At 42.4% G+C, this 23,439-nt stretch overlaps 1 protein-coding gene across 2 annotated transcripts in view; it reads right to left on the bottom strand.

The window, feature by feature from the left end:
* Window positions 1–5,250: 5,250 nt before the first annotated feature.
* The window catches only part of F5 (coagulation factor V), a 72,242-nt gene continuing 54,053 nt past the window's right edge, over window positions 5,251–23,439 (bottom strand). The window contains exons 15-25 of one of the 2 annotated variants that reach the window (XM_027922886.3): window positions 21,487–21,723; window positions 20,276–20,483; window positions 17,582–17,761; window positions 15,443–15,559; window positions 14,563–14,634; window positions 13,773–13,876; window positions 13,210–13,365; window positions 11,080–11,224; window positions 8,522–8,673; window positions 7,120–7,302; window positions 5,251–5,779 (exon numbers count right to left, since the gene is read on the bottom strand). In XM_027922886.3, the coding sequence (XP_027778687.2) occupies window positions 5,633–5,779; window positions 7,120–7,302; window positions 8,522–8,673; window positions 11,080–11,224; window positions 13,210–13,365; window positions 13,773–13,876; window positions 14,563–14,634; window positions 15,443–15,559; window positions 17,582–17,761; window positions 20,276–20,483; window positions 21,487–21,723 (1,701 nt within the window). In that variant the 3' untranslated portion in view covers window positions 5,251–5,632. The remainder of the gene's footprint in view (window positions 5,780–7,119; window positions 7,303–8,521; window positions 8,674–11,079; window positions 11,225–13,209; window positions 13,366–13,772; window positions 13,877–14,562; window positions 14,635–15,442; window positions 15,560–17,581; window positions 17,762–20,275; window positions 20,484–21,486; window positions 21,724–23,439) is intronic. The other variant, XM_027922887.2, reaches the window with a different exon arrangement.

Raw genomic sequence — 23,439 nt, 5'->3', positions numbered from 1 at the left:
ATGTCAATTAGGTCTAGGTTATTAATAGTGTTATTGAGTTCTATAGTTTCCTTATTCAACTTTTGTTTGGAAGATCTGTCCAGTGGCGAGAGAGGTGTGTTGAAGTCTCCCATGATTATGGTATGGTGGTCTATTAGACTCTTGAACTTGAGAAGAGTTTGTTTGACGAACATAGCTGCACCATTGTTTGGGGCATAAATATTTATGATTGTTATGTCTTGTTGGTGTATGGTTCCCTTAAGCAGTATGTAGTGTCCCTCTTTATCCCTTTTGATTAACTTTGGCTTGAAATCTATTTTATTTGATATGAGTATGGACACTCCTGCTTGTTTCCGAAGTCCATATGAGTGATATGATTTTTCCCAACCTTTCACCTTCAGCCTATGTGTGTCTTTTCCTATCAAATGCGTCTCCTGTAGGCAGCATATTGTTGGGTCTTGTTTTGTGATCCATTCTACTAGCCTGTGTCTCTTAATTGGTGAGTTTAAGCCATTAACATTTAGGGTTATTATTGAGATATGGGTTGTTCTTCCAGCCATATTTGTTTATTTCTGTTACTAAACATGGTTTGTTTTCCTCTTTGATTATTTTCCCCCCTTTACTGTCCTACCTCCCACTGTTGGTTTTCATTGTTATTTTCCATTTCCTCTTCCTGTAATGTTTTGGCGAGGATGTTTTGAAGAGATGGTTTTCTAGCTGCGAATTCTTTAAACTTTTGTTTATCGTGGAAGGTTTTAATTTCATCTTCCATCCTGAAGCTTAATTTCGCTGGATACACAATTCTTGGTTGGAACCCATTTTCTTTCAGTGTTTGAAATATGTTATTCCAGGATCTTCTAGCTTTCAGAGTCTGTGTTGAAAGATCAGCTGTTATCCTGATTGGCTTACCCCTAAATGTGATCTGCTTCCTTTCTCTTGTAGCTTTTAAAATTCTCTCCTTATTCTGTATGTTGGGCATCTTCATTATAATGTGTCTAGGTGTGGATCTCTTCTGATTTTGCACATTCGGCGTCCTGTAGGCTTCTAGGATTTGGGATTCTGTCTCATTCTTCAAGTCTGGGAAGTTTTCTCATATTATTTCATTGAATAGACTGCTCATTCCTTTGGTTTGGAGCTCTGTACCTTCCTGTATCCCAATGACTCTTAAGTTTGGTCTCTTAATGTTATCCCATATTTCTTGGATGTTCTGCTCATGGTTTCTTAACAGTCTTGCTGAGCTGTCTATGTTCTTTTCCAGTTGAAATACTTTATCTTCATTGTCTGATGTTCTATCTTCTAAGTGTTCTACTCTGCTGGTAGTATTCTCCATTGAGTTTTTAAGTTGGTTTATTGCTTCCTGCATTTCTAGGATTTCTGTTTGTTTGTTTTTTATAACCTCTATCTCCCTGTATAGTTGATCCTTTGCTTCCTGGATTTGTTTGCGTAATTCATTGTCGAAGTGATCTTTCATTGTCTGATTTTGCTGTTTAATGTCTTCCTTGATACTCCAGATCATCTGAAGCATGTATATCCTGAATTCTTTATCTGACATTCCATCTGCTGCAGCTGTTACCTCTTCTAAAGTTGCGTTGACCTGCATTGCTTGTGGTCCTTTCTTTCCTTGTCTTTTCATACTGCTTGCGTATCTTTCCTGCAGGCACGGGCGGCGGCTCTGCTCTCTCCTTATTCCAATTGGGGTGTCGTGGCTACCACGCCGGCAGGTCACTGGGCCTGTTCTGGGCGCTGGTGGCGGCTCTGTTCTGCCCCTACTCCAATTGGGGTGACGAGTGTACCACGCCGGCAGGCCACCGGGCCTGATCCGCCGGTCGGTTGCAGGTTTGCCTACCCTTCAGGCGCGGGCGGCGGCTCTACTCTGCCCCTACTCCAAATGGGGTGACGTGTCTGTCGTACCGGCAGGCCACTGGGCCTGTCCCGCTGGTCGGTCGCAGATGTGCCCACCTTTCGGGCACAGGTGGAGGCTCTGCTCTGCCCCTACTCCAATTGGGGTGTTGTGACTACCCCGCCTGCAGGACGCTGGGCCTGTTCCTGGCACGGGCGGCGACTCTGCTCTGCCCCTACTCCAATTAGGGTGGTGTGTGTACCACGCCGGCAGGCTCCTGGGCCTGATCCGCCGGTCTGTTGCAGGTCTGCCTACCTTGGAGGCACGGGCGGCAGATCTGCCCTGCCCCTCCTACCACGCCTGTGGACCCCTGGGCCTGATCTGCAGGTTGGTCACAGGTCTGCTCACCCTGCGGGCACGGGTGGCGGTTCCGCTCCGCCCCCACTCCAATTGGGGTCACGTGGCCACCACACCAGCAGGGCCTGATCCGGGCATGGGAGAAGGATCTGCTCTGCCCCTACTCCAGTTGGGGTGACGTGTGTACCACACTGGCAGGCCACTGGGCCTGACCCGCCAGGCTGTCACAGGTCTGTTTACCTTGCAAGCGCGAACGGACCCCTGCCCCTCCTACCACGCCCATGTACCACTGGGTCGCGGGTCTGCCCACCTTGCGGGTGCGGGTGGCGGCTCCGCTCCACCCCCTCTCCAATTGGGGTCACGCGGTCACCACGCTGGCGAGCTGCTGGGCCTGCTCCGGGCGCTGGCGGCGGCCCAGCTCCTCCCCTCTGGCTCGACGACAAATTGAGGAGACTCGGGTGTCTGTGCCTCACCCCCCCTACCAGGAGACCAGCTGTTTCTGTCGCCGCTGGTATTGATGAAGTTCTCTCCTCTGCCACTTTCTGATGACATCAGATCTCTGCCATGTTCGTATCCTATGCGAATGGCAGCATTTCGTTCCCCTTGCCGGGCAACCAAAGCAACGGGTGAGTCCTGACCGGCCCTCAGCAGGACCCGGACCGAGAAGCAGTTTCCGCGGGCTCCTAGCCCCGGGCCAGGGAAGTTCCGGGAGCCGGAACTCGGCCGCCCCGCGCTCGGTGTTCGCTCCGAGAAGATCAGGTTCTAAGAAGCCCCCAGGCACTGAACCCTAGCAATCTGTCTGCAAGCCGCAGGCGAATGGCAGCCTGAAATTACCTGTTCTATGGCTGAATGAGCTGCGGTCAGTCGAAAACAGGGATGGTGACGTCAGCTTTCCAACATGGTGGCTGCTGGCCTCCTCTGTGGTCTGACCGGTGTGGAGAACCGAGATGGACCGCTTCCTTCCCCCGTCTCGAACCCAGAATTCAGCCCTGAGTACAGTGCTTGCACGGCTGGCAGAAACTGCAGCGCTGTATCCCTGCGTCGCTATCTCCTCGTTTCCCAGCGTGCGCTGCAGACTCTAGCCGCGGGGCGATTTGCTGAATAAGCAGTGTTACCCTCCGTGCGACAAACCTCTCGCATTTGAGTCCCCGTAGCCGACCCTCGTGCGATGGAAATCCTTCCTCCAGGTTCCGGAGCACCCCACTATTGCTGGAAATTCCTAACAAGATAGCCTTTAGCCGTCCTGACTTGTCATACTCCCACACAGTGAAGCAGCACACGGGGGCAATGCACTCCCCTCGCCGCCATCTTCCCTCAAAATTTTCTTTTTAAATTTTTTTTAAAGATAGAGAGAGAGAGAGAATTTTTTTAATATCTATTTTTTTAGTTTTCGGCGGACACAACATCTTTGTTTGTATGTGGTGTGAGGATCAAACCCGGGCCTCACGCATGCCAGGCGAGTGCGCTACCGCTTGAGCCACATCCCCAGCCCTTAAAATTTTTAATTTGTTATATATGACAGCAGAATGCATTAGAATTCATATTGAACATATAGAGCACAATTTTTCATATCTCTGGTTGTATACAGAATAACACCACTCGTGTCCATCTCATTTCACCGTCTTTCCTACTTCCTTGACCCCTCCCTTCTCAGACACTGTGTTTTGCTCTTAACAAAATGAAAAACTTAGAGCACTTGTGGTGGATCAGTGACATGAATCATGAAATAAAAGAAACAACAGAAATACAAACCAGAAAGCCAGTGTTTGGGAGACTTTGAAGTTCTCATGTTCATTGCAGGGCTCACCCCACCTGAAGGTAACTCTGTTAGTTTATGAAGATCTAATGAATTATGGCTTCTGGTATGCACATCCTAAGTAGTTCCTCCTACACTGAATCTTGCCTGACCTGTTCTTGTTAACTTGCATTAACCAAAAGAATGCAACAGAAGTGAGGCAGCACCTGTTCTGGGTCCAGTCTTCCAAGATACTGGAAGTCTCTGTTTCCTAATCCTCAAACACCTGCTTATTGGGCCTGAACCACCTATAAAAAGTCCACCTACCCTGTTGGAGACATCAGAAGACATGTGTGGAAGCCATGTTGTGAGGAGAAGACCTGAAACTACTTGGAGAGGATGAGAAGACTCAGCTGAGCTTCCTGATAACTCCAGCTGCAGCCTTTGTCTTGCCTTTCTGGCCAAGGGCCAGTTACAGCAGGAACAGCTGCTTTTGAGCCAGCAGTTTAAATAATGTGCTACAGGTATAAGCCTTCCCTTAGGTGAACCTGTGAGGAGACAACGCCAGCCAGAATGAAGCCAAAGCCACGTGTTTATTTCTCCGATAGTTATTTTAGTTTTGCTTCATGTCTGTTTTAGGCAGATTTTTGCTGGTGTGACTAAAAGATTGACTAGAACAATGTAGAGGGGGAAAAGTTTATTTGAGGGTGCATGGTTTCAGAGGTCTCAGTCCAAAGACAGCTGGCTCCATTCTTCAGGGCTTGAGGTGAGGCGGAAGAGTGTGGTAGAAGGAAGCGGCTCACATGATCATCAGGAAGCAGAGAGAGACTCCACTCATCAGATACCAAATATATACCCCAAAGTCAGGCCCCCAATGCCCCCTCCTCCAGCCACATCCTACACACCTTCAGTTATCACTCAGTTAATCCCATCAGGGGATTAATTCACTAATCATATTAAAACTCTCATAACCCAATAATTTCTCCTCTGAACCTTCTTGCATTGTCTCACACATGAGATTTTGGGGGACACCTCACATGCAAACCATAACAATGTCCAACAACTGTTTGAACATTAATTCTTGCAGCCAGTCCCAAGGGAGACCAGGACAGATTCACAAGTTCAGTTGGACACTAAAATCATGTTTCTTTCTTTGCTCATGTAGAAGGAGCAGATCATCATCATACAGGAAAGACAGGGCACTTTAGACACCTATCATTTCACATGGCAACATTGTCTTTCACTCTGCTATCAGGAGCAACAAACCATTTTTAAAAATCCTTTTTCCTTTGCACATAAATCATAGGTTATTTTTTTAAGCAAAACAAAAGAATGAAAGTTTTCCAGGTCTATAAAGTAATCTTTCTTTTATTAATGCATATGGGATTTGAAAAAGCTATAATGAAGCATATTAATCACATGAATATTTCTTTATATAGAATTTTTAATCATTGTGAAAGATGTCATTTTTTTTTGTTGGTTCATGATATTTTCCCATCTATATTCAAATGAATGTAGAAATAATAGCCACTATCTCATTGAATGGCAGCAATGAATTGCATTATAAAAATTTCTTATATAAAATTTTATTCTCTAATAGAATAGAAAAAAAGAGAAATAATGGGAAAATGTTAATATTTAAAATAGCCATAAAACACACTGTCCACTCTGAATGATTGGAAGTCTGAAAGAGTCTCTTCTGGTTTTTCAAATAATCAGCTCTAGTAAATGTCACAGCCAAAGAGCTCCAGGCGAAGTGCAATGCTTTGGTTCCATGTCTTAGGAATGATGCGGATGAACCTGGAAATGATTGGTGGATTGAAAAAATTCTTAACATGTCCTTTGATATTACTGTTTCCTTCAAAAATCTGAAAGAAAAATAAGAAAATCTTTAATATTGGTATAATTAGTATAGAAAACATATACATTTTAAAAAACTTATTTTCATTGAAACTGAGGGCATCGAACAATGCCCTCACAGAGATGATCCTCAGTCATGAAATCCCAAACCAGGCAGACTCCTTTAAAGATTCACCCTGGGGAATAGAGAGGCAGTAATAAAATAATTAAAAATTGAAAGCAAAAAAAAAAGGATTTTTCATTTCACCAATGATCTGAGTCAAATGAAGAAAAATAAATCTGACATGGTGCTGGGGAGTAGCTGCAAAATCATCTCTGCTTGTAGCCCCTTTGTAGCTGTGTGACTTTGAAGAAGTTAGTTATATTTTCTGATTTTCCATTTCCTCTTGGCAAAATGGGGATAATAAAATTCTACCACATGGAAGATTTAAAAATGTACACATGACAAGTGCCAGTAGTGTCAGGTAGTGAACACCAATAAATGATTAGCTATTCCTAACATTTAAATTAAAATATGGCCATGCATTTTTGTTCATCTTTTTTAGAATATTCTCTGTATTCTCAAGTAAACTGTCATGTAAGGTTTTTGTTTGTTTGTTTTATTTTGTTTTGATCCTTGGCAAGTTCTCCAAGATTGACAAATACTGCAGAAGCTAAGTCACTATTTGGTTATGGCAGTGATGCTTACTAACCCTGTTATGAGAACAACCTCATATAGTGAGAAACAAAACAGTTTAAAAAGTGAGAAATGAGTACAAATTCATTAACAGAGATAAGTGCTGAGCACCCTCTCCCTGTGTAGCTTCTCATCCTGGCTTTAGACAAATTCCCCTTCCTGGAATACTGGGCCCATCTCGGTGGTGCTGCCTCTGGTAGAATTTTAAACCACCTATTAAGATGTAAGAATGTAAAAGAGCAGCTAATCTTGCAGGAAAGCTATTCTATACATCAGAAAGGATGATAGTTGCTTGTTCAATAATAATATGGCATACAAAGCTTTGTAATCTTGGGCATTCAATCAGTCATAAATACCAAGTAGATCTAAGGCAATGTTAATGTGGTGTCACTTCACAGTGGAAGGCTTTCTGGATGCCTTTGCCATCTTTCTCAATAAGAACTAAGTAAGCCTCATACCATCCCCTGGTATTTTGTCTTCACTATTTCACAAGTGGCTCAGTCAAGGCAAAAAGGTGATGTGCTTGATCCCTGTGCAGACACCAGGCACCAGTAGAACTAGGATTTGGAAGACATAAAGACGGACATATTGGTGCATATTTGTAAAATGTGAGGTGCTATTATCCTTCTAATCATGGCCTAGTTTTCAGAATGTTTTCTCTTGCCAAGATACCTTGTCCACTATGGAGGATTTCTGCCTGTAAGGTTTCCATTCCACACCCTGGTCACTGTAGTAGATGGTGTAGCTTTTCACATACATTTCAGAGGACAGAGACTTGCAGCCCTGTGTTACAATTGCAGTTATCTTCTTGATTTTGAGCAGATCAATTTGTAACCACTGTTTGTTGTTGTTAGCCTATGAAATGATAAAAACACATGGATAGGGAATATGTTGCAGCCTTTGCTTTGTTAAACCAAGATATTCAGAAATGCACAGAGTATTTCCTTTATGTCTTACCCTTAGGATTCATTGTCTTTTAGAAGCCTTCCCTGTTCCTTCTTGTTTTTGTCACAACATATATAAATTTCTATTGATGTATTTTATTCAGTGTGCAATAATTATTTATACAATAATTGTTTTAAACCTTACTGGTTGAGGGCAGGGACTTATTTAGTTTCATTTCCTGGTATTCACAACAATGTGAGGAATATAGTTGGTGCTCTGTAAATAATTGCTGAATGAATGCAATTAATTTTCCTTCAGAAAATTGTTAAATTATCTGAAAGTATTTCCTTAAGTGAGTTTGTTTAAATACTACGATGGGCCAGGTAGCACACACCTGTAATCTAGCTGCTTAGGAGGCTGAGGCAGGAGGATGGTGAGTTCAAAGCCAGTCTTGGCAACTTAGCTAGACCGCGTCTCAAAATGTGTGTGTGTGTGTGTGTGTGTGCGCGCGCGCGTGCGCGCACGTGCATACACACACATATCTGTATACGCATATACCCATTTCATTCTAGTAGAAAGTTAAATGAAACTTTCCCAGAATTACAGATTTAAAATGACAGAACTAAAAATTTAAAATTAGCATTTCATCTTTGGGTTTCATTACATCACAAAGACTAAGAACAAGCTATATTAGAGAGCAAATTTTTTGAAGGGGTGGAGGGTGGAGTAACAAGGTTTACAATGTACAGGTCTAAAGGATCATCTGGGAAAGCTTTGAGTGATAGCTGTCTTTATTTTTTATATTACTATAATGTTGTCTAAATCAGGAACTGGAAACCACTATCATGCATGTGCATTTTTGTGATGTATGTGGCTGCTTTCAAGCTATGATAGCAGAGTTGAGTATTATAAGATAGAATGAATGGCTCAGAAAGCCTAAAGTATTTTCTATCTGGCTCTTTGCAGAAAAATGTTGTCCCCTCCTGGTTTAAGTCAAGGCTAGAGCACAAACCACAGGGACGAAAGTCAGAGCTACAGCTAGTGATTAGCAGATGTTCTAGAGTCTCAGACCTAGGATTTTAATCTGCAGAGACAGGAGAGGAGACTCCTACTGCCCCCTGTGCTGGGGCTATTGTTTTCTTCTGGGGCATGGGGGAGAACACAACTCCATTTTAAAGGTCTGCATCACCTTGGCTTGCCAGGCATTCACACGGCCCTGGGCATTAAGACGGGCTAGGGAAGGCTCCCAGTAATCTCCCCACCAAGATTTTTTAAACGAGGAAGCGGTGATTTGCTTGTTTTCTATCTTTCCACTTTCCATACCCAGAGGTGTGGAGCATCCTGTCAAGAGAAAAGGAACATGATGAATTATATAGCACCAATATCCCCTGCATGGCGTTTTATGCTGCAGAAGAAATAGCATCTAAACCAAGTGACAATAAAAACATTGATCGCAACACTGAAATTGAATCTGTGCTAAACATTGCTCTTGGGCTTTAAGTGTATTATTTAATGTTCATAATATCTCCATTTTACAAAAATACAGCAAGAACAGTAACTTGCCTAACAACACAGCCAAAAGAATTAGAAACTGAGTTTAAACTCACTGTGATGCCAAACACCATGTTCTAAATATTTAAATTCCCTTGCTTCCTTCATTGAGACTGAAATTTCAGACTTTGCTTTGAGGCAGATAGTACTCTGCACTATCCCTGTGTTGTATGTGCTGTACAATGACCTTTTAGTTAATGGCCAACTATGTGTGCAGAAGGTCCCATTAGGTTATAATGGAGCTGAAAAATTTCTGTTGCTTGGTGAGGTCATAGCCCTCAGTGTCATGACACAGCATGTAATTCATGTATTTATGGTTATGCTGGCAAAATAAATGACTGTTCTGCTGATTGCGTAAGAGTACAGTGTATACAACTGCAAACAGTACATGATATTTGAGAATAGTGACATTTACTGGCTTGCGTACTCTCTTTTTACCATTATTTAGAATGTACTCCTTCTATGTAATAAAAATAGCTTACTGTAAAGAATATGTCATGTTGTGCTGGCAGCAGCTGCACACATCTTTTTTCTGCTTCTCATGATGCAATCAAAATGGCATCAAGTGATTGGCTCGTACCATCTAGGTTTGTGGAAGGATGCTCTTTGAGGTTTTAACAGAGACAAAACTGCCTCATGGTGGATTTCTCAGAACATATCCCTGTTGTTAAGCAATGCATGGCTATATGTAGAAAACACTCTGGTTCTCCTAACAAACGCGACAAAGAGAGTACAACAAATCCTTGGTAGTGACCATTTAGTATTTTCCTATCAACTCTTTGAGTGTGACTCATTTTATGCATCCTTTGGAATTTTGCCAAAGTGTAACTTGAACTTCCCAGGTGCCAGGCTGTGTAAGGAGCATAGCTAGTGAGTGAACCTCACTGATTGCCCATCCTGGGATGCTTTGTTCTTGCTAGTACAACATGCACTCATATTTTAAAGTGATACCTTGCTTTCTGTGTATGTGTGTTGGGGGAGTATGTATCAATAGTTGGGGGTGGGTGACAAAAATCGTAAAAGGAACGGCTACTGAGATGCTAATTATACACAAGAAAGTGAAGTAAGAACAAAGTAATGTTTCTTACATAGAAAAGAGATGTCTTAAATAAATTAACAGAATTGAACGTCAAAGGGTAATTTGACTGTATAATCTGAACAAATCTACAATTTATACCATTTACCAAATGGAAAGAAAAAGCCCTAGCGATTTACAGAACTGTTTTAAGGAGTAATCCTGTCTGCACAAAAGCTGTATTTTATATGGAGGTGTTGCATCCTGGGCTATTTGGACACTGGCAAAGTGCCCACATCCATATCCCTCATGAGTGTCAAGTGTATACTGCTCCATTATCTGCTTTGATAAGAAAGTGACTCCAAGGTTCAGCGGCTTTCTCCACCAAGAGTCCCCGCTCCTTACCCGTCACTAGGGAATGTGCTGTAATTTCCACCAGGAGTGACCCAGTGAGTTTCCCATGTGCCTGTGTTCTGACACCTCCACCCCAGTCCTGGGGGGCCAGCTGGGGTGGGGTCAGGATTAGCCAAGTCTGGGCCAGTTGCTTTATTGGTTTAGCTCAGATTGTTAGGAAGATGATATTATTTTCTTTATGTGCTTTGAAGTGGAAAATGCTGGACAGCACAGCTTTAAGTCAGAGAAGAATAGTTGATAAAACTCTAAGCATCCTTGCTACCTGAAGTAGAATTTTATTATGACTATTTGTGATTATCTAGATTTTTTTAAAAAAATACCATTGGTCTTTTTACATCCCCTAAAAGACAGCAGCTTACAAAGAAAAGACTTGAGTACCTACACAGGTACGAAAGAGAATATAGAATGTGATTATGAAGTTGGAAAACAGATTTCAAAACATTCATTGAACAGAAAGATACCTTAGAAACATGGTCAGATACTTTCATTACATAAAAGTCTGTGTAGCCAGGAAGACTTTGGAAGAGTCAAACTTTGAATCTCAAGTATTTCTTGATGATAATGGATTGATGGAGCTAATTTCAACCTAGGACCCTACCATGGTGGGTCACTAAGAGTTTACCTGAGAGGAGTCTGTGATCATGGAGATTTTTCTGGAAGCCTAATTCATGGAAGAGATCTAAGAATTCTACTTAGAATTGGAGGCACAACCCCCAATCTTGAGCCCTAGAGATTCAGTGAGAAGATAATGCATGGTTGTGCCTTACCATTGACCTCACAACCTTGCAGCTCCAGTCGAAGGGTAGGTCTGTTATAGGATCTCGTTGGAGAGATCCTTATATATCTAGCCACAATAGGTGGATCAAACTTGTTCTCTTTTATTGTAGAGGCATCTGAATTGCCATCAAAATACTAGAAGAACAAAGGAAAGATCAGTCATGTAACAATTCTCGGTAATTTTATAATAATATTTTGATCTAACTTAGTATTATAATATTAAGTTTCATGGGTCTGAGTCATTTGAATCAATTTGATCTTAAAATATAATTGACTTCTGCTGGGTGTAGTGGCACACACCTGTAATCCCAGTGACTTCGGAGGCTGAGGTAGGAGGATCACAAGTTCAAAGCCAGCTTTAGCAACTTAGTGAGGCCTTAAACAACTTAGTGAGACTCTGTCTCAAAATAAAAAACAAAAAAGGCTGGGGATGTAGCTTGGTGCTAAAGCATATCTGGGTTAAATCTTCAGAACCAATAATAATGATGATGATGATGATGATGATAATAATAATAGTAATAATTGTCTTCCACTTCAGGAAGATGGAATAGATGTACTTTGCCTTGTTTCCTCTGCTACATACAACTAAAACCCCGGGACATTGTACATAAAAGAAACATAAGAAGACTCTGAAAGGTGGAGAAAAAATAACAGACTGACCAGGGTTCTCAGGGCCCAAGGAACAACATGGAGTGGGCTCCTTGAGTTTCCTCTTTGCCTCATATATCCCAGTCTGGAGATGAAGAAGTTGGTAAAGTGGAGACACCCTTGAGTACAGACAAAAAAATTACCCAACAAAATCCTGCTTTCTGTAGTCAAAGTACCAGGAAGAGGCAGCCTGGCAAAAAGTTTTAGACAATAACTGTTTTATAGAAGCCAAACACCACAAAAAAACAGTGGCCCCTTCCCCACCCACAACAGCCAAGGCTGAATGGGAAGCCATAGACTTAGGGTTGTGAGACTGAGGAGATGAAAACAGGCACTGTCAGTACAGACCCTCTGACTTAGAAAGGGACCTATCCTACAAATACCTCTACACGCGGCTTAGGACCTGGAGGAAGTGAGCCAATTTATTAAAAACAAAGTATCACAACACACCTAATATGAACTAGATCATTTGAATATCACTATAACCATTAATGAAATTGGATTTATAATTTTAAAACTCCAAATGAAATCCCCAGACCCAGATGGTTTTGCTGGAAATTTTTACCAAATGTTTATAAAATTAAGACAAATTTGTAGAAATCTCTTCACATGCTCACAAGTTTCTTCTATGAGTTTGGTATTACTGTGATAGCAAAAATAGGCAGTAAAAAAAAAAAAAAAACAACTTTACAGTGATATCCCTCATGAGTATAAATGCAGAAATCCTTAAGTTACAGACTCAACTGCAATCTGTGTTTTCCTCCCAATGTGGGTTAATCAGAACCATAACTTAAGATTTTCATGATTTAATCTGTTATATGACAACTAATTTAGCCATTAGAAATAGCTAAATGATAATGTAGAAAAATAGTAAATAGTAGATGATTTACACAGGATATAAAATGAAGCAGATTCAAGGTTACAGGTGTCATAATGGCAGACAGGTTACTGGTGTCCTTGCACTCAGGTCACTTCCTCTGGGGAGTCATTGAGGGCAGGGGGCAGGAGTCAGGGCTTTGTGCCCAGCTGGGGATAGTCATGCCTCAGGCATGGCCCCAAGTGCCCTTGAAAGTCCTGCTACCTCAGAGCATCCTTGGCATAACCCTGCTGTTTGCTTCAGGCACATTGAAATGAAGAACAAAATAAAATCAGAACTCTTGGTGGCCAATTTCTAGCATGAGGGTCTTGAGGAATGAGACCAGACACTCCACACTGCTGTACATTGTCTGCTAATCTGATACATCTAGGTGCTTTATTTGATGATAAAGGGATTTTTTTTTCAAATTTTGTGGGGTTTTGGAGTTTCAGCAGCTCTGCTTATCCTTATAGACCTATCATGTCCCCGCATTCCTCCATAGAACTCTTAGAAAGCCATTCACATTTCTAGCATCCACAAAGATTATTTAAAAAGGGCACAGTCCTAGTAACCATGGGGTGAGTCTTGAGATTCAGACAGAAACGTGTATACAAACCATCACATTCTTGGTGCTGTTCCCTTTGAAGATCTGCCAGTTGGTGTGGTCGGAACTGTAAGCCACCTGGAACTCAGTAGTGTAGCAGGACTTGAGGTAGTGTTTGGCTCCTTGGGTCTGGATGCCTGTGACTACGACTTCCTTTTGCATGTCCACCTGCAGTGTAGGAACGCCCGTGAGCAGAAGGCCTTGTCAGTGAGACACACGTGGCAGTCAATTCTCTTCAGAGCCGACCTTCTTACGGTCTCAGCAAATTCATAAAATGGCTAGATGCAATCCATATGTGAGCACATGGTGCCTGGACTTGAACCCAGCTTACACCGCTACCTATTTGTGTGACACTCTGGAAAGTTAGTTTTTAATCTCTGTCTTAGTTTTTCACCTATAAAATGGGATATTATTAGAACCATTCTTAGGTGGTTGATTTTGAAGATGTAAAGTGTTGAAAATAATTTCTGTTAAGTTGCTATTTCCTCTATGACATTGAAAGAATAACAAAGAGAATTATTATATCACAGTCATTTTTTTATGATAGCAGTAAACATTATCAGGATAATACATACCTGGATCCAAGGCTTAGAGGCAAATTCTGTTGCAATTTTTTCTACACTCCAAGCATTATATGATCCAACATTGTTTAATCTTGCTAATTTGGGCTCCCAATAACCTAAATTCAAAAGAAGGAAAAAAGCTTATTCTGGATTTTGGGGGAAAAAAACAATAACAATAACTAGCAGTTTCTTAAGTGAGTTAAATCCAGTGGAAAACCAGAGCCTTGCAGGACCTGCTCCCTTTAGGAGAGCAAGCAGTTGACAGGGTCCTGGTACCGAGCCAGACCCCAGTGATGAAATCTCGTTTCAGCCTGTGTTTGCTCAGCCATCCACCACCATCCACCCTTTCCTTCACACAGGTGAGGCTTGTATTTTCTCTGTTCTGTTGGCATAGCTGCTGCAGACTGCCCCTACACCAGGAAAATAAGGGAGGGACCCATATGGGAGCCTCATCGTCTTCTTGATCAAGGCCTCAATCTTGGAAGGATTTCAGGCCGCCTGAGGAAATTTAGATGTCCCTGACCGAGTGGATGATGAGTAAAGCTTCTTAAATCGATGAATGCTTGGCACAGGCAAGGGGCCTTATTAATGGGGACTATAACCAACAGGCCTTTATCACCTGTCCTCGTGTACCTTCCACTACCGGATGAGCACCCCAAACGGAGCTGTCTCATTATGTTGTGGTAGAAAAAAGCCTGGAAAGGAGAACTGACACGTGGAAGTGTGGTCATGTATGATTCCACAGGGTGTACACTGCACAATTATAAGGTTGCCATTCACAGGCTATGATGTTAATACTTACTCAGATACTCAGAAGCCTTGATCTGTGAATCAGATATGACACCAGTGCTTAGTCCCATTGGCATCTTACATTCTATGAAAAACCAAACAATGATTCGTTTTTGCTTAGAAAATACAACAAAGTAAAAGATCCTTGGCTAGACATTATGATGGGTCTGTAACTATTTCTGCCTACTTTGTGTGGCGTGGACTTAAATATGTTTCATTTTAAAATAGAAAGTGCACTAGCAAGAATGGTGCTTTAATTTTAATAGTGCCACCCCAGAGGAAAAGAACTGAAATCCTGAAATGCAGCTGGCTTTTAAACCCTTTTCTACCTGCTTGGCTCTTAAAGTAAGCTATTTACAACTCTTAAGTACTATCCTTCGTGAGACTGTGTTCTTAAAAGCTGACCTGGAAGTTACAGATTATCCACACACCATCAGGGAGGAGATTGCCAGCCAGGGTGTGGCCTGGATATGGCACAGTGGTGCTCAGCAGGTGCTGTCAGTGAAGGCTTGAAGAGTGGCAGATGGAAACTGAGTCTCTTGAATACTGACATGCCAGGTTCAGTGACTATCTCTATCATTTTGTAATTCCTGTTACCTTTTCCCCACTCTGTTTTAGGAACCTAGAGAATCTCTTATATATTTTTTTCTGGTGGAAAGATTAGGAGGAGGGATGATTCCCTAATTAAGAGGACTGCCTTTGTTCTGAACCATTTGGCATGTTTTCAGTGCCATCAGACCTTGGCCCAGAACAAAAGCACCTCCGGCTACAAAATACGCCTTTGTCATGTTATCAGGGTTATCAGGATGGAACATTTGCAATCTAAAAGTTAGCAGTATTCTAGTAGCAGGCCCTCTCCTGCTAATGAACAAGATGTGGCTCTGGGGTTGTACCTTTGTCTATGATGAGAAAAGGCGTTTGCATGCCGGCTCGCTGGTTTTCTCCAACTTCTGTGTCCAGAAGCCACCAGCCAGGTTTTGATGCTTTCATTTCAAGAGTTTTAAATGTACCTCAGATAGAGAAGTAAGGGCAAAATTATACACCCAAAGATGAACAAGTTAATATTGTGATTGACAGCTTTCCAGGGGTCCTAAAACCCCCACATCACAGAGGCTGAAGCACAGAATTTGAGAGTTATCCATTTCTCTAGGCAAGCAAGTTGCAACTGACAGAATCAAAACAACTACAAAACAATAACACACATACAAATTACTAAAAATGAATTACACCACACTAGAAAGCAACTTTCACTTATCTAATGTGATGTTACAGTTCACCCATGGACAACCAAGTTTCATAGTCCCAAGTATCAAGGTGACAATGAGTGACTCATCATCAGGCCTCAAAAACATTGTTCCTTTCCTTCCTTTTTCATCTCTTTTTTGTTTTTAAAATAAGAAAATAAAAACAAACACCCTTTCCTTATAATTTTCAAATTTTCTTAGAAGCTTATATATTTGGATATTTACATAAATTATTTCAGAAAAGCACTGAAAGAATGAGGTCTATACAACCTCTGATTATTCATTCTGATACTTAATATCACCCTTTGCCAGTTAACATTGTACATAAATTCTGTTGAATATGATTTGTGGCCAGTGCCCAGATTATAAGTGAAAATTAGTAGCCAGTGGTCATCCCCCTCAAACACACTGAACTGGGATCTCCAGTTCTCCTGCCTCCAATCAGATACTCAAGTTTGGAGGTTTAGATAGTGGCTGCTCAATCCTTGTTCAGAATCTTGGGAAGTACAGCTGATGTGCTAATACTTGGTGAAAACAGAAGCAATAAACTGGGCGCAGTGGCACCCGCCTATAATCCTAGCAACTCAGACACTGAGGCAGGAGGATCGTGAGTTCAAAGCCAGCCTCAGCAAAAGTGAGGCTCTAAGCAACTCAGTGAGACCCTGTCTCTAAATGAAATACAAAATAGGGCTGGGGATGTGGCTCAGTGGTCAAGTGCCCCTCCCTGAGTTCAATCCCTCGTAGCCAAAACAAAACAGAAGAAACAGTAAGTTTGACCCAGTCCCTTTTGTTTCTGATCCTGATAGAGTGGGTCCTTCTAGATTTTTTGGCCAGTCATGGAGCATGACAAACAAACAAGAACCCCCTCCTCCCCTCCACCCACCAATCCAGGCCCGTGTGGATTTGTAGGCCTGCATCTGAAGCAGAGTCACATAATGGTATCCTCACCCAAGGGCTAGTCAAGGGACAGCTTTTCACTAGCTCCTCAGACAGCTCTGTGGAGGGGAGGCTGCTTGGGAATTCCACCCAAGATCAAAGCTGCTGAGAACAGAACCTCTGTTTTTCATTGTCTGCATTTTAACCAGCTTCCTAGGTCTTTACTATGCCTGCTGACATTTGAGAATCAGTGGCACCCAGCACTGGTTCTGCTCACACATCTGCTATCTGAACAGGTATACCTACAAACAACTCATTGGTAAGTCTTCTCTGATAAACTGTGGTTTGCTTAAATCTACATTTTCTCATTATTCAACATATGAAAAGCTATAAATACCTTTGTTTTGGTTTAGCTTTTATAATCATTAACTAACAAACAAACAAAACTTTTATCTCCAAAAAACTACATACAAGATTATGATTCCTGGACCCAAAACTATTAGGGGATAGAGCCAGGAGTAGAATTCAAGAATCCAGAGCCCTAATAAGTTTCTAATCTCCCTCCCAACAGAATGAGCTTCATCTGCCCCAGCCCTCTAGGGTTCATATTGTCATCGGCTGGAGACCTGATCTGCTCAACAGACAGCAGCTCAGGAGAAACACAGCGTCTCTGCTGAACCACATTGGGTCACACATTTAGCCTGTGTGGGCTGCACACGTCATACACTAGCTTTTTTATATACTGTAAACAGTTTGGTATGTGGCTTTGCCTCGGATCTATGGCAGAACCCTGTGTTCTGACCCCTTAGGTAGTAGATGCACAGGGAGAGAAGGAGGGGGAGTTATGGATGCTAAGGTTGTCCTGTCCAGCTACTTCTTAGCAGGGACCTCTTCCATTGCCCAGATCTTTACCAGGCAGAAGGGGCCAGACCCCTAACTGGTGCTTCTGAGTGCCATGTTCTAGCAAGGTCTGGCCATGAAAGTGAACCACGTGAATGTCTTGGGAACTGCCCATGTTCAGCAGGTGCAACCTCACCCACTCTTGCTCGTACATTCTCAGACCAGGCAAGTTGTAGATCATCCCATTGATGGCTGAAACGACAGAGAGTTGCAATCAATTGAAACTTGTATGCTCCAGGAGGAGGTTGATAAGGAAATGTGAGGCAACATACCACTGCTCATCCTCCTCATGTCTCCACATTTCTAGCCCCACACAGGCGTAGAGAGGGCCCTCCTGTGTGTCCTAAGACCAGTGAGAGGCTGAAACAGAACCAGAACCTCCAAGTCCTTCTCCTGTCCTGTGCACCAGCCTCCAGGAGTGCAGTGAGCTCCCATTCCAAGGTTCCCCACTCTTCCCTGCAGTGTGCCTCTCCCTCTCTGCTTTACTCATCTATCCTTCACATTAATAGTGTAAATGTTCCTTTGCCACAAACAAATGGAGATGAATCTGGACAGATAATGCAAATCTGAGGTGAGAGTAAGGGGACATGCAGCTTGTCACCCTGAGGCCTCCTGAAGTCAGAGAGTTCCAGCATAAATCTGGAAGTTCGAGTTCAGCTTCAGTGTTCCCACCACCCATGGCCATTTGTGTTCATTTTCTGTTTGATATGGTGGCTCCTCTGCCCTCTTCTCAGCTTGGGTGTCTGGGTTCTCCAGCTGTATTCACTCTCCCTTTAGTGAAATGTGTTTTTCTGTTTGTTTTAAAATCACCTGCTAAACTTGACCATCTTACAAATACAACACAACATTTTAATGATAAAACTTAGTGCTACCAAGCATTTAAGTGGAACAGAGAGAGGGAAAGTGTCTCTTATTATATTAAAGGAATTGTGGTGGAATTCCTTGGAGCCAAGTAAGGGAATTTTTAGAGTGGGAGGAGTTGAGATCCTTTTGGCACCCTTAAAATCACATCAGGTAAGGGGACAGCTGTGGACTTCCTTAGAACACCACCTCTTACCCCTCATCTTAACTCCTGTTTAAGAAATAGAGCTCACGAGAGTGAAAGGCATCTCGAGGGATGATTAAGGGGCACTTCAAACCTGTCCATCAGGAAACAGAAGTGAAGACCTGACACGATGGGTACTCATTAAATACTAAATAGGGCTGAAAGAATCCACTCATTTAGTCACCAGTTCACATATTTACTGAGCATATTCTTCAGAGGAAGGCACTGAGCTAGGGGTTTGGGACTCGAGCGGTCTGTCTATAAAATACCTTGGTGACACAGCACGGGGATACCACATTACAGAGACTCAGACTACTGCAACACACTTGGGACTAAAGCTATTCCAGATGCTTTTGAGACTTTCTTAGATGAAATCAAGAAACAGTTTCTCCAGGGCAATTAGTGAGTCAAGGGCATAGCCAAGAACCACCCTGTCTGACTCTGCAGGCCGTGCCTTTCTAGAGGCCATGGTTTTCTAAAGTGTGCTTCCTGTTCCTGAGACCAAGCACAATGGGCTGGGGGGCTACAGCTGGTGGAAGAGAAGGGAAAGAAAGCTCTGCTTTCAGTCTGTTTTGTTGGTTGTCTCTCGCTCCACTCTAATTAATAGGGTCTTTTTAATATTTGAACTTTTTAACCTTTTTATGATCAGTAGAGTTCATCCTTAGCTGGTGGGACTTTAGAGCAGATAGTAAATCATACTACTTGCCTGTCTGTACCTCAAAGTATGTTTATGGTCGATATCATTAAATTTCTCCTAGAAATAGAAGAAAGGTTAAAAACAAGAAAAGATAAAAGAAGGGTAGCTTGAGCACATGAATGGTAGAAGAGGGAGGAGAGACCCACCAGTCTTGCTGGATGGCTGGAGGTGTTGCATATAATGGATTTTGTTTGTTTCCTTACGCAATAGCAACTTGCTTGTTACCCTGAGTGATCCACTTCCCACACAGGTCCTCAGAGATCAGAAATCTCGAGCTACACCCCATACCTCCATTCTCCAAATTCTCAAAACAGAGCTTATCAGTCTTCATTGTTTTCTAATTACAGGCCCCTGCCCTTCATTTATTTATTTTTTTAGCTGCCACAAAATCCTAAATTCTGGCCTTTCTCTAAAACTGTTTATAATTCAGTTGGGAATATACAGGCCAAATTCCTGAATGGGTTTCTGGGTGTCCTTTTCCCAGTGTGACCCCTTTCTCATGCTCTCTTGCCACTCTCCTCTGGCTACCTTGTGTCTAGTTTCCTCGCCCTTCATTCCCTTTCTCACAGGTTACCCAGCATGGTGGCTGCCTGACAGCTGCTGGAGCAAGAACATAGGACATTCTTCTTTAGAAAAGACACACAGGGTCATCTCGTCTATGTAGATACTTGCTCTTTTTCCAGGTCATGACTGAAATTGTAGAGTAATGTTCCTTCCTTTGCCATGCGTGCTGGTGGCTGAAGTGCATTGGCCTTTACCTGGAGCAGCTCTGTGTGCTCTTGCAGACCTTCTTTGCACTCCCTCACCTGCCCTGTCACCTGCCAGGTGTTCAGGAGCTGAGTTTTGCTGTAACTCCTGGTTCCTCCGAAGATCTAATGTCTAATCTTGTGAAAACCTAAGGGCAGGAATCACTATGACCCAGTGTGATTAATTCAGAGATCAGATTCAAGTCAGAGGACCATACCATGAAACTCATGGGAGTTTTTTACTTCTGAAGATTCACGTCTCTGAGACCCTTTGGACTTTTCATAGTACCAGCTCTTCTTTTCATCAAAGACCATAAAGAGTAAGACAAATTCTCTCATGTCCATGGGCATGTTGCTCTCCTTGTGAAGTGTTCCTTTACGGCAGATCAGAAGGGGACCTATCAGGCCAGAGTGGACATCTTTTTCCTGGAAGAGAGGAATACCAAATGGCACAGTTCACCTGTGCTCAGGATTGCCTTCACTCTTTTGGGGGCAACTAATCATATTGAAAAGGAAATCTCTTCTTAAAGTCTCCGAATTTAAAAATTATTAATCATCAGCTTAATAAACCTGGAGACTTTTCACTTAATTCTGTTGCATTCCTCTGATTATATTCTTTATCCCAGTAATGATGATAATAATGTCATTGATAATACAATGGGTACTAGATTTGAACACCTGTACTATATTAAATAGTTGGCCTGTAGGATCTCATTTAATCCTGACAACTGTCTTCTATGATAATAAATATAACCTCATTCATTGAACAAATATTTATCAAGTGCTACATACTATTATCTCATTTTTAATTTTGGAAACTGAGACTGAGAGGTCAAGTAATTTCTTATGGTTGCACAGTGAAAGAGTAGGAATGTAAATCTAAGTCTAGGACTTAGGGATGTAGTTCAGTGGAAGAGTATGTGCGTAGCATGTTCTGGGCTTGACCCCCAGGACCACACACACACACACATACATACACAACCTAAGTTTGTGCTCTTCCTACTGTGCCTCAAATGAAGAAATCTTTTTAAAAAATTATCTGAAAAAAATTGTATATATTTACCATGTACAACATATTGTCTGGGATTATATGTACACTGTGAAATGATAAATGAAGGAGTCCCAATCTTTCAGTCCTTTTATAAAGAGCAGAACACTGCTGCAGTAAAAGGCTCTAGAAAATTGCAAATAAACACTTTTTCTGTAGACTCAGGCACTCTAATGGGGGCCGGCCATTTAAATAATCCTCTATCCTGTTCACTGAATCAATGTTTCTCACTCCCTTTTATGGTAGCTGTGGATGGCTGACACACCCTTCCACGTCCTCATGCAAAGGCAGACTTTTAAGACAGAAATCCAATATTCTTGCACATAACAGAGTCAGACTGGAAGGCTGGGGATGGTGACAGCCTTGGATGGAAGGACCTACCGGGTTCACCGCAGAGTAGTAGGCCCAGGCCCGACAGGCGGAGCCAGGGCTCTCGGGTCCTGACCGCTCGGTAGCATGCCACACATATGTGTAGCTGCTGTTTGGCTGAATAGCATTATCCTCCTTGAACCACTCAGGAGAGTCATCTTCATAAGTCTTTCCTTCTGATGACTTTTCATAGGAGAGTCCATGGGCATGAAGAGAATATGGTCTGGATGCTAAGTTTTTAAAACGTACCTATGAACAATCCACAAATATACTTAAGCTTAAGAAAAATCCAAACCAAAAAATTGTCAGCATGATAGGCCAAGTTAGACAGTTGTGAGATCAGAGCACTTACAATGGCGAAGTACTTTATTTATAATATTTCATCTACTTCTACAATCATCCCGTGAGATAGGACTCAAATAGTTTATCCAGAAACACCAAAAAATGAATTCTCAGGCCCAAGGTCGCAGTGTTGACATTATCAACAAATAAAATGATAGAGATAAGTTCTAGGGATCTGAAGGCAAATGAGGCCCTTGCTTGTAACAGGCTTTCAAACTACTGACGAAGAGAGGCATACACATGTGAACCCAAGCCACAAGTCTGAGACAGCAGGTGCTGTAGTGCTCCTTTTCTCAGAGGGAGAAAGAGGAGAAAGACATTTCAGGCTTCCAGAAGAGCACAAAAGGCCTGTGAGGAGGGGACGGTGAAGGACGAGTTTGGGGGACAGCAAGCATCTGAGTATGGCTTAAGTGCATGGCAGACGGTGGGACCTTTTGGAAAATGAGGCTCAAAGAGGACCAGGTAGGACCAGATAATGGAGGATCTTAAATACCATGTGGGGAATCTTAGTGCCCCAGGACCATCTCTTAGCCTGTTCCTTCCATAGTTTCTTGTGACTAAAATCCCCCTAATCTTGAGAGAAGAGTATTGCCTCCCATGTCTTCATGGAACAACTAGAGTAGTTAAGATCCTTGCATTCTGCTATGGTTTGGATCCTGAAGTTCCCCAAAGGTTGTGTGTTGAGGGCTTGGTCAGTATCCTGTGGCATAGTTGGCAGGTGGTAAAGTATTTAGGAGGTAGGAACCAGCAGAAAGAAGAGTAGGTCACTGAGGTGTTCCCCTGAAAAGGATATTGGGACCCTGGACCCAACCCTTCTCTCTGCTTCCCAGCTGCCATAAGGCGAGCAGCTCTGCTTTTCCATGAGCTCCTGCCATGTTCTGCTCACCTCAGGCCCAAAAGCAATGGAACCAAGCAACCCAGGACTGCATCTTCAAACCATGAGCCAAAATAAATCTTTTCTTATTTAAGTTGTTCCTCTCAGGTATTTTGTCACAGTGACAGAAAGCTGATTAATACATATTCCTGTTCTCCGATGTGCATTTTTAAAAAAGAGCAAATAGTCACTGAAAATTTGGTAAATGCTTAAATAGATATAAAAGGTTATATTTCTGGATCTAAAATAGATTATTTTAGACTCAGGGCCCCTCCTCCTCCTCCTTCTGCTTCTTCATCATCATCATCATCATCATCATTATTTTGAGAGAGGTTAGGAAGGATGGCAGAGATAAACTTCGTTATAAAAGCTACTAGCGAGGAGAGGCACACACACAGGAACCCAAGCTACAAGTCTGAGACAGCAGGTGGTATAGACAAAGCATGAATGGGTTTAACTGGGAATGCCCTGGAGAAGCAGCTGATTGGTTGAATGTTCAGGAGAGGCTGGAAGAATTAAAGAATTAAAGGCATGTAGCTGGATACAGGATTTTAAAAGAAATGACCAGAATGGGGAAGATACTTTGGGGACTTGCTTCCTTCTGAACGCTCAGAGACATATTTACTTCCCTTACTGGTTTTCTTTAACTTCACTCTGTTTTCTTTTAAGAAAACACCATGAGATATTATTAATTGCCTCTGCCACCTCTGCTATAGCTGTGAAACTCAGTTGAACTGTTCCTGAATATG

The sequence above is a fragment of the Marmota flaviventris genome, chromosome 12 (assembly GCF_047511675.1).
Source record: "Marmota flaviventris isolate mMarFla1 chromosome 12, mMarFla1.hap1, whole genome shotgun sequence".
Taxonomy (NCBI): Eukaryota; Metazoa; Chordata; class Mammalia; order Rodentia; family Sciuridae; genus Marmota; species Marmota flaviventris.
The sequence above is the reverse complement of the archived record's forward strand: the minus strand, read 5'-3'. Positions and strand labels throughout refer to the sequence as shown.